Here is an 11656-nt window from a genome sequence, read left to right on the forward strand (position 1 = left end):
ATCCGAAAAAACCGAGGCTACCGAGTCTGCCGATAAGAATCTGGTGATTGACAGAGTCGAAAGCCTTGGCAAGGTCGATGAATACGGCTGCACAGTACTGTCTTTTATCGATGGCGGTTATGATGTCGTTTAGTACCTTGAGTGTGGCTGAGGTGCACCCGTGACCGGCTCGGAAACCAGATTGCATAGCGGAGAAGGTACGGTGGGATTCGAGATGGTCAGTGACCTGTTTGTTGACTTGGCTTTCGAAGACCTTAGATAGGCAGGGCAGGATGGATATAGGTCTGTAACAGTTTGGGTCCAGGGTGTCTCCCCCTTTGAAGAGGGGGATGACTGCGGCAGCTTTCCAATCCTTGGGGATCCCTGACGATATGAAAGAGAGGTTGAACAGGCTGGTAATAGGGGTTGCGACAATGGCGGCGGATAGTTTCAGAAATAGAGGGTCCAGATTGTCAAGCCCAGCTGATTTATACGGGTCCAGGTTTTGCAGCTCTTTCAGAACATCTGTTATCTGGATTTGGGCAAAGGAGAACCTGGAGAGGCTTGGGCGAGGAACTGCGGGGGGGCCGGAGCTGTTGGCCGAGGTAGGAGTGGCCAGGCGGAGGGCATGGCCAGCCGTTGAGAAATGCTTGTTGAAGTTTTTGATAATCATGGATTTATCGGTGGTGACCGTGTTACCTAGCCTCAGTGCAGTGGGCAGCTGGGAGGAGGTGCTCTTGTTCTCCATGGACTTCAGTGTCCCAGAACTTTTTGGAGTTGGAGCTACAGGATGCAAACTTCTGCCTGAAGTAGCTGGCCTTAGCTTTCCTGACTGACTGCGTGTATTGGTTCCTGACTTCCCTGAACAGTTGCATATCGCGGGGACTGTTTGATGCTATTGCAGTCCGCCACAGGAGGATTTTGTGCTGGTCGAGGGCAGTCGGGTCTGGAGTGAACCAAGGGCTGTATCTGTTCTTAGTTCTGCATTTTTTGAACGGAGCATGCTGATCTAAAATGGTGAGGAAGTTACTCTTAAAGAATGACCAGGCATCCTCAATTGACGGGATGAGGTCAATGTCCTTCCAGGATACCCGGGCCAGGTCGATTAGAAAGGCCCGCTCACAGAAGTGTTTTAGGGAGCGTTTGACAGTGATGAGGGGTGGTCGTTTGACTGCGGCACCGTAGAGGATACAGGCAATGAGGCAGTGGTCGCTGAGATCCTGGTTGAAGACAGCGGAGGTGTATTTGGAGGGCCAGTTGGTCAGGATGACGTCTATGAGGGTGCCCTTGCTTACAGAGTTAGGCTTGTACCTGGTGGGTTCCTTGATGATTTGTGTGAGATTGAGGGCATCTAGCTTAGATTGTAGGACTGCCGGGGTGTTAAGCATATCCCAGTTTAGGTCACCTAACAGAACAAACTCTGAAGCTTGATGGGGGGGCAATCAATTCACAAATGGTGTCCAGGGCACAGCTGGGAGCTGAGGGGGGGGGGGGGGGTCGGTAGCAGGCGGCAACAGTGAGAGACTTATTTCTGGAGAGAGTAATTTTCAGAATTAGTAGTTTGAACTGTTTGGGTATGGACCTGGAAAGTATGACATTACTTTGCAGGCTATCTCTGCAGTAGACTGCAACTCCTCCCCCCTTTGGCAGTTCTATCTTGACGGAAGATGTTATAGTTGGGTATGGAAATCTCTGAATTTTTGGTGGCCTTCCTGAGCCAGGATTCAGACACGGCAAGGACATCAGGGTTAGCAGAGTGTGCTAAAGCAGTGAGTAAAACAAACTTAGGGAGGAGGCTTATGATGTTGACATGCATGAAACCAAGGCTTTTTCGATCACAGAAGTCAACAAATGAGGGTGCCTGGGGACATGCAGGGCCTGGGTTTACCTCCACATCACCCGCGGAACAGAGAAGGAGTAGTATGAGGGTGCGGCTAAAGGCTATCAAAACTGGTCGCCTAGAGCGTTGGGGACAGAGATTAAGAGGAGCAGGTTTCTGGGCATGGTAGAATATATTCAGGGCATAATGCGCAGACAGGGGTATGGTGGGGTGCGGGTACGGCAGAGGTAAGCCCAGGCACTGGGTGATGATGAGAGAGGTTTTATCTCTGGACATGCTGGTTGTAATGGGTGAGGTCACAAAGGAGGTGGGTCAAAGGAGGTATCAGGGGTATGAGGAGTGGGACTAGGGGCTCCATTGTGAACTAAAACAATGATAACTAACGTGAGCAACAGTATACAAGGCATATTGACATTTGAGAGAGACATACAGCGAGGCATACAGTAATCACAGGTGTTGAAATTGGGAAAGCAAGCTAAACAGTAGGTGAGACAACGGCTAATCAGTGGATGGGGCAGGGGAGCTGGACTGGCGAGTGTTATCCAGGTTAAAAAAAACTAACAATGACTAAGTAGCTTGTATCTAGTTAGCTGGTTCGCTTCTGGAGGTTCTTGAGTGTGTTCTAAAAATTAAAAATAATAGCGATTCCGTATCACATTGGGTGAGGCAGGTTTCCGGAAGGTATAAACAAATTTTAAAAATCGGGAAGAGATAGAAAGTACATATGGGCCACTGCGATGCAGACGGTTAGCAGGCCTGTGCTAACAAGCTAACAGATTAGTAGGCCGGGGTAAACAAGGTAGTAGTTAGCATGCCGAATTAGCAAGCAAGGAGATAGCGAGGGCTAGAGAGTTAGCCTTTGGAGGACGTCGCGATGGGGTGAGTGTGTTTATTCCTCTTCGTGCAGTGACATCGATAGACCGGTCGTGGATCCAGGTATAGAAGCCCAGAAGTATGCTAGGAACACAGGAGCTCTGGCCGGGCTAGCTTCAAGCTACGTGGGTGGAAACGCTAGCCAGGAGTAATCAACCAGGGTTGCGGTTTAGCTCGATAGCTAGTTGTGAAGATCCAGCTGAAAAAAATGTTCTGTTTGCGGAGGGAATCCGCGGATAAAAAATAAATACGTCCGTTATGCTCTGGTTAGCGTCGCGTTGATAGAGGACTGAGGGTAATCCAAATATTGAAAGTGTGTAAATAGTTACCCATGTTATTTTGTAAATGTATATATATTTTCCCCATATTTTTTAATCAATCATAATTGTTTTTTTTCTCTCAATGTTTTTTTGGGGGGGGATGTTAGAATACCATTTTGGCATTTTGTATATCATTATTTGTTAAATGTATACCTTCACCAATTTGGCCACTTGGGTACATTTGGGCTACTTGTGTGGGACACCTGGGTGACTTCATGATAAATGTCATGTAGCACACTCATTTTGGAAGTTGTCATTCTGAAACTTTGCACAAGTACTGTTGACCTCTTATATTTTTCACTGAAATTGTCCCCATCATCCCATCTGAATGTTTGTTTTATCTTGTTCATTTTAAAGATGATGATAAAACAATGAAAAAAAACATACGTTTTTTCTTTTTGTATCTAAACCAGATCTATTGTGTGTTATTCTCCTACATTCAATTCACATTTACACTTCAGAGTGTTTTCTTTCAAACGGTACCAAGAATATGCATATCCTTGGTTCTGTGCCTGAGCTACAGGCTGTTATGTTAGATTTGGGTATGTCTTCAGGCGGAAATTGCACAAAGTAGGGGGGGAGCTGCAATTAACAACGTCTACACTGTATTTCTGATCAATTTGATGTTATTTTAAAATGGACAAAAAAAATTGCTTTTCTCTCAAGAACAAGGACATTTCTAAGTGACCCCAAACTTATGAATGATATTGAATGCGTTTCTACGGGCTATAATAGTAAACGCTTAACCCAATATTTTTCAAATAATTAAAAATGAAATTGTTATACATAAAGGCCCCCTAAAATTCCAAATCCAATAGCTAAATAATCCATGGTATGCTAACAATTCCATATGTTAGCTGAGTACCCTACCTCCAACGGCTAGGTTAGGGCCGTAGGTTAGGGCCGTAATTCCCCCATATTGGAAGGTTAGTGTTATTAACGTACCCAGTGGGTTAGGGTAGAGTTATGGTTAACGTACCCAGTGGGTTAGGGTAGAGTTATGGTTAGTGTTATGGTTAACATACCCAGCGGCGGCTGCAGCATGTCCCCATTCTTTTCACAGGTTCCTATAGGCTGGATGTCTGAGGAGTCGACCAGCCTCCAGAAGTCATTGGTGTTGTCACTGCCATCCAGACGAAGACGCAGACGCACACCAGTCATGCCCATCACAGTGGCGATGCACACAGAGGTGGAGTTCCGAGGGTCATGGACTTCCAGCTTCATCCCCACCTTGAAGTCATTGGAGGGAGGGACTCTGGACTGGAGAGAGACCGAAAACTCACTGCAGAGAGACAGTATACTGTCTCTTAGCCTTCTCTGCTGTCACTGAACTCACACTGCCTGAAGAAGCTAGGTGAAGCCGGGGTAGATGGACACATACCAGTCTGAAGAAGCTAGGTGAAGCCGGGGTAGATGGACACATACCCGTCTGAAGAAGCTAGGTGGAGCCGGGGTAGATGGACACATACCTGTCTGAAGAAGCTAGGTGAAGCCGGGGTAGATGGACACATACCTGTCTGAAGAAGCTAGGTGGACCCGGGGTAGATGGACACATACCTGTCTGAAGAAGCTAGGTGGACCCGGGGTAGGTGGACACATACCTGTCTGAAGAAGCTAGGTGGACCCGGGCTAGATGGACACATACCTGTCTGAAGAAGCTAGGTGAAGCCGGGCTAGATGGACACATACCTGTCTGAAGAAGCTAGGTGGAGCCGGGGTAGATGGATACATACCTGTCTGAAGAAGCTAGGTGGAGCCGGGGTAGATGATGTTTCCTTCAGGTACTCCTCCCAACTGAACGACTCTGAGACAGAAACATCAAAGGGTTAGTAGTCCCGACAGACCAACATGTATATACTGATGTAAGAGGTATAAAAAAAGACACAAAAAATTACATTTAATAAAACAAAGTTACTTTGCAGTTAGATCAAATGTTATCCTAGGAACAACACATTCAAACTTTTAAAATAGTAAAAGCTAGGGGTCATCTCTCCTAGGAGTCTAAAGTTACCTTTAGCAGGAGTGGGACCTGGAGGATGGAGACTTCCTGCTTTCTCCTTCTGATCTGAAAACAAACACATCAACACTGACCACACCCGTGTTCATAACCAGGTGGAAAAATGGTATTTACCTCGCATGCCTTGGAAAATCCACTTGAACGGCCCTCCAAGTGGTAATTACGAGTGGGAAACTCATCTACCACCCTTGAGCTCCGACCTATCCCACATGCTGACCTCCGCTTGCTTGCCATTAGCCAATCTGCCTTTCTCAATGAGTTTAATGCAAGTGAATGCATCCACCTCCTATAACTACTTTACAAATAGAAATGATCACCTTCCCACTTGGTTAGGAACACAGCATTAGGCCATTTGATGCAATCTTCAACCTAGCTTTTAGCCATCTAGCGAATGTTAACTGCTCTGTGTAAGTTGACTTGCTAGCAAGTAAGAGAAAAAAAGTGTAACTAAACATGTTTTATTATCACCTAAAAAAATGTCACTCCTGTCTTGAATAACAAGGTTATATTTTGCAATCTCCCAAAATAAATGTTCTCTGACGAAAGAAGGCTCTCCTCCATCTTGCGTTATAAACACTACTCATGTCAGACCAGTAAGTAAGACTGCTGGAAAATGAGGTACACCAGAATTCCATCCATTTGTGAACCCGGCAATAGAATATTGAAACGAGAAATACAATGGCATACTAAATAAATAGGCTGCAGTGTACTTGCTCATGTTTCCTTACCTTTGACTGATGTCCTGCCCATGATGGCTCCTGTGTAATGTGGTTATTCTACAAGGCAATGGGAATGACAGGCAGGTGGTCCACCCAGTGTGCAACTATGGCCCTGTAGTACTGACCTGGAACAGAAAAGACTGAACTTATAAGGTTATAAAATATCAAGGATGTATCCTCTGTCGCAGCAGGTATCCTATAAGGTAGCAGTTGTCTGTAGCAGCAGATATCCTCTATAAGGTAGCAAGTAGGTGGTGGTGAGAGCCCTGGCGGAATTTTGCCAGGAAAATAACCTCTCCTTCAACAAAACGAAAGAGCTGATTGTGGATTTCAGGAGACAGCCGAGGGAGCACACACCATCCATGGGACCACAGTGGAGAAGGTGAAAAGCTTCAAGTTCCTCATCGATCACATCACCAACAATCTGAAATGGTCCACCGACACAGCCAGTGTGATGAAGGAGGCTCAAGAAATTCAGCTTGGCCCCTAAAACCCTCATTAGCTTTTACAGATGCACCATTGAGAGCATCCTGACGGGCTGTATCACCACCTGGTACGGCAACTGCACCACCCTCAAACGCAGGGCTCTCCTGAGGGTGGTGCAGTCTGCCCAACACATCACTGGAGGTACACTGCCTGCCCTCCAGGACACAAACAGCACCCGATGTCACAGGAAGGCCAAAAAGATCATCAAGGACAACAACCACCTGAGCCACGGCCTGGTCACCCCATGACCATCCAGATGGCGAGGTCAGTACAGGTGCATCAAAGCTGGGACCGAGACACTGAAAAACAGCTTCTATCTCAAGGCCATCAGACTGTTAAATAGCCATCACTAGCCGGCCTCCACCCAGTACCCTGCCCTGAACTTAGTCACTGTCACTAGCCGGCTTCTCAACCCTGCACCTTTGACATGGAATCACTGGGCACTTTAAAGTAACAAGCATTTAGTTAGATACTACTGCACTGTTGGAGCTAGGAACAAGCATTTAGTTAGATACTACTGCACTGTTGGAGCTAGGAACACAAGCATTTATTTAGATATTACTGTACTGTTGGAGCTAGGAACACAAGCATTTATTTAGATATTACTGTACTGTTGGAGCTAGGAACACCAGCATTTAGTTAGATATTACTGTACTGTTGGAGCTAGGAACACAAGCATTTAGTTAGATATTACTGTACTGTTGGAGCTAGGAACACCAGCATTTAGTTAGATACTACTGCACTGTTGGAGCTAGGAACACAAGCATTTAGTTAGATATTACTGTACTGTTGGAGCTAGGAACACAAGCATTTAGTTAGATATTACTGTACTGTTGGAGCTAGGAACACAAGCATTTAGTTAGATATTACTGTACTGTTGGAGCTAGGAACACAAGCATTTAGTTAGATATTACTGTACTGTTGGAGCTAGGAACACAAGCATTTAGTTAGATATTACTGTACTGTTGGAGCTAGGAACACAAGCGTTTCGCTACACATACAATAACATCTGCTAAATATGTGTATGTGACAAAATGTAAGGTAGCGGTTATCTTTTTAGTAGCAGGTATCCTATAAGGTCGCAGTAATCCTATAAGGAAGCAGGTATCCTACGACGTAGGATGTATCCTACAAGGTAGCAGGTATCTCTGTAGTAACAGGTTTCCTAAAAGGTAGCAGGAATTCTAAAAGGTAGCAGGAATCCCTTTAGTAGTAGGTATCATACATTTAGTAACAGGTATCGTAGAAGGTTATCCTACAAAGTAGGATGTATCGTTGCAGTAGCATGTATCTGGGGCGATATTTATCGTGTGACGATAGATGTTTTTCTATCGCTTCATATTATGCCCTATAATTTATTTAGTTGTGTCGCAAACCACAAACCACGTTCTTTACGGCAATATTGTGTAGAAGGAAATTTGCAACAAACGTGGAGGAGAGTGAATGTGACACAGAGCACGGAGACACAGAGCTCATACCTAAAAAGAGGAGCTACTTCGGTCGCATGGACGTGGTTTGGGAATGAAACTTCTGACACGGACCAGAAAAAAAGTCCTCTGCAAAATAGGCAGCAGGCCTGTCCTGAGGCTCAAACACCACTAACCTCTTACCACCTTTGTCAAGAATCATGTGAAACAGTACGGAGAGTCTCCACGGACGAGACCCAAAAAAGTAAAGTCGAGTGCTCAAAACAAACCCGACTCAGATGTTGCAAGAGAGGTTTACTCGCGGAAGGAGATAACAGCTGCTGTTACAATTTACATCTGCAAAGACATGGCCCCAATTTAAATGCTCGGGAAACAGGGGCTTCGTGAGTTGGTGCTAACACTTGACCCAAGGTGCCAAATCATATGTGACACGTATTAACGCCAAAATAACATGCAACACAGCCAAGTCCCCAAAAACATACATATATACACACATACACACAGTTGAAGTTGGAAGTTTACATACACCTTTGCCAAATACATTTAAACTCAATTTTTCACAATTCCTGACATTTAATCAGAGTAAAAATTCCCTGTCCTAGGTCAGTTAGGATCAACACTGTTTTAAGAATGTGAAATGTCAGAAAAATAGTAGAGAGAATGATTTATTTCAGCTGTTGTTTCTTTCATCACATTCCCAGTGGGTCAGAAGTTTACATACACTCACTTAGTATTTAGTAGCATTGCCTTTAAATTGTTTAACTTGGGTCAAACGTGTCGGGTAGCCGTCCACAAGATTCCCACAGTAAGTTGGGTGAATTTTGGCTGAGTTTTGTAACCGAGTCAGGTTTGTAGGCCTCCTTGCTCACACACACTTTTTCAGTTCTGACCACAAATGTTCTATAGGATTGAGGTCGGGGCTTTGTGATGGCTACTCCACTACCATGACTTTGTTGTCCTTAAGCCATTTTGCCACAACTTTGGAAGTATGCTTGGGGTGACTGTACATTTGGAAGACCCATTTGAAACCAAGCTTTAACTTCCTGACCGATGTCTTGAGATGTTGCTTCAATATATCCACATAATTTTCCATCCTCATGATGTCATCTATTTTGTGAAGTGCACCAGTCCCTCCTGCAGCAAAGCACCCCCACATGATGCTGCCACCCCCGTGCTCTACGGTTGGGATGGTGTTCTTCAGCTTGCAAGCCTCCCCCTTTTTCCTCCAAACATAATGATGGTCATTATGGCCAAACAGTTATTTTCAGACCAGAGGACATTTCTCCAAAAAGTACAATCTTTGTCCCCATGTGCAGTTGCAAACCATAGTCTGGCTTTTTTAATGGCAGTTTTGGAGCAGTGGCTTCTTCCTTGTTGAGTGGCATTTCAGGTTCTGTGGATAATAGATACTTTTGTACCCGTTTCCTCCAGCATCTTCACAGGGTCCTTTGTTGTTGTTCTGGGATTGATTTGCACTTTTTGCACCAAAGTACATTCATCTCTTGGATACAGAACGCGTCTCCATCCTGAGCAGTATGACGGCTGCATGGTCCCATGGTGTTTATACTTGCGTACTATTGTTTGTGCAGGTGAATGTGGTACCTTCATGTGTTTAGAAATTGCTCCCAAGGATGAACCAGACTTGTGGAGGTCTACAATTTATTTTCTGAGGAGGTTTTGGCTGATTTCTTTGGATTTTCCCATGCTATCAAGCAAAGAGACACAGAGTTTGAAGGTAGGCCTTGAAATACATCCACAGGTACACCTCCAATTGACTCAAATTGTGTCAATTAGCCTATAAGATGCTTCTAAAACCATGACAACATTTTCTTGAAGCTGTTTAAAAGGCAGTCAACTTAGTGTATGTAAACCTCTGAGCCACTGGAATTGTGATACAGTGAATTATAAGTGAAATAATACAGTCTGTAAACAATTGTTGGAAAAATGACTTGTGTCATGCACAAAGTAGATGTCCTAACCGACTTGCCAAAACTATAGTTTGTTAAGGGCTTGTAAGTCAGCATGTCACGGTAAAGTCGACACTTGTTGTATTCGGCGCATGTGACAAATAAAGTTTGATTTCATTTAATTTGGCGATTTAAGTCCAGGAAGCAGCGATTCAACTTCTGTTCACCAGCATTTCAATGTCAACATACGTTCGTTATTCACCAAATACGGAGTTTCGATTAGCAACTGTCGTCATTTGCTGCCGTCACGGCCGGTGTGTACTAACAAAAAATGTCTAAAAATGTTTACAGGTCCCTCATTTCTACCATGCACACGTCGGAATGCATTGGATGTGCCAATTTCCCGGTTATTTAACATTTTATTATACTTTTTTGTCAGTACACACCGGCCGTGACGGCAGCAAATGACGACAGTTGCTAATCGAAACTCCGTATTTGGTGAATAACGAACGTATGTTGACATTGAAATGCTGGTGAATATAAGTTGGGTCGCTGCTTCCTGGACTTAAAGGAGAATCGCCAAAGTCTCCTGTAAAGACATAACCTGGTTCAGGTGTAGTTACCCCACTTCGGTTCTTGAGAGCTAACGTCAGTAGCTAGCAAAACAAATGAGTTTGCTCGGGCTAAAGCTAGCCTGCTACATCATCCCGGGCGTTGTCTGAAGTTAGTTATCCAGTCAGGTGTGAACTAGTGCTAGGCCAATGCAGATAGTTAGATATATAAATACATGATTAATTATACCGAGTAATGGACAAACATACCTTGTTAGCTCGCTAGCTAATGTCCCTAGCAGTGTTAGCTTACTAACGAGCGACCTTTTAGTTAATCTTTTTTTTCGATTCGTGACTAATTTAAATGTTCAAACCGTGGTGGTTTTATGTTGTTTGGAATTAGTAAAAAATGACTTACCAGGGCAGCTTTTTAACGAAATTGATCAGATCCCAACACTTTTCTCTAGCAGTCGTCAGCCGCCATATTTCGTAGTTGAGTCAGTGCGCATGAGCAACAGACCGCAACCTGTGGTGACATCATGAGCCCAAACAGTTGCAAAACCAAACTTTCTATTGTATAAATTCAGGTAAGTCCTTCCCGTTTCGCTCTGTTTGCTTCCGCTTAAGAAACGTTTTACTACAGCCCCAAAGGGTGTATTCATTACGCCGATTCCGTTTACTCCAAACGGAAAACGTTTTTCAACTAAAACGAGAGTTTATGTTGGACAATTTGGTCTAGATCCTTCCCCGTTTAATTCCGGTTTCTTCGTTTGGTTTCATCAACTGTTTCATTTGCCAGACGTAATACACCGCAGTACTGTACCAAATAAAGTAGTATTAACATATGCACAAACTAATGATGTTAGGTTTGATACTGGAACGCCGAGGCATGTGTCGACATCGCTCCCCACTCATCCATGGACATCGAATTATGGGCGATATCAGGTCGGTCTGTTGTGGCCGCAATTTCGTCCAAAATGAGTCGTTCCAAATTGGGCTGTGTTGAGTCCGTCCGGTTTGGTTCCGCCTGACCGCGAGCTTGCTCTACTGTACTCATTGACAACATGAGATCCACGAAAATAATCATATATTGCATAGCCTATTTTGATTAAATTATGGAACTTCATGGAAATATACACAATAAAATATTAATACAATTTTGTTTTTCGACTAATTTAGCTCGTCAAGTTGTCATCTGTTCTGACTTAAGGCACAATATGACTGAACATGGGTGCCTGTACATTTATGGGTGCACAATTTAACAATTGAATTTATAACGATTTAAATTCTATATTTTAACCACCACTTTTTTGTCATCTTTATTTAACCAGGTAGGCCAGTTGAGAACAAGTTCTCATTTACAACTGCCACCTGGCCAAGATCAAGCAAAGCAGTGTGACACAAACAACAACACAGAGTTACAGATGGAATAAACAAACATACAGTCAATAACAAAATAGAAAAATCTATATACTGTGTGTACAAATGTAGTAAGATTAGGGAAGAAATAGGCCATAGAGGCAAAATAATTACAATT

General features: G+C 44.0%; 1 protein-coding gene across 6 annotated transcripts in view; it reads right to left on the bottom strand.

The window, feature by feature from the left end:
• The window catches only part of LOC123996504 (sex comb on midleg-like protein 2), a 53612-nt gene extending 42537 nt beyond the window's left edge, over positions 1-11075 (bottom strand). For 2 of the 6 annotated variants that reach the window (XM_046299887.1, XM_046299883.1), the window contains exons 1-5: positions 10538-11074; positions 5758-5873; positions 5024-5077; positions 4746-4816; positions 4038-4272 (exon numbers count right to left, since the gene is read on the bottom strand). In XM_046299887.1, coding sequence (XP_046155843.1) covers positions 4038-4272; positions 4746-4816; positions 5024-5077; positions 5758-5779 — 382 coding nt within the window. In that variant the 5' untranslated portion in view covers positions 5780-5873; positions 10538-11074. Of the gene's footprint in view, positions 1-4037; positions 4295-4745; positions 4817-5023; positions 5078-5757; positions 5874-10537 lie in introns of those variants that run through there. The other 4 variants (XM_046299881.1, XM_046299886.1, XM_046299885.1 and 1 more) reach the window with 4 other exon arrangements.
• Positions 11076-11656: the final 581 nt, after the last annotated feature.

Source organism: Oncorhynchus gorbuscha, linkage group LG15 (assembly GCF_021184085.1).
Source record: "Oncorhynchus gorbuscha isolate QuinsamMale2020 ecotype Even-year linkage group LG15, OgorEven_v1.0, whole genome shotgun sequence".
Lineage (NCBI taxonomy): Eukaryota > Metazoa > Chordata > Actinopteri > Salmoniformes > Salmonidae > Oncorhynchus > Oncorhynchus gorbuscha.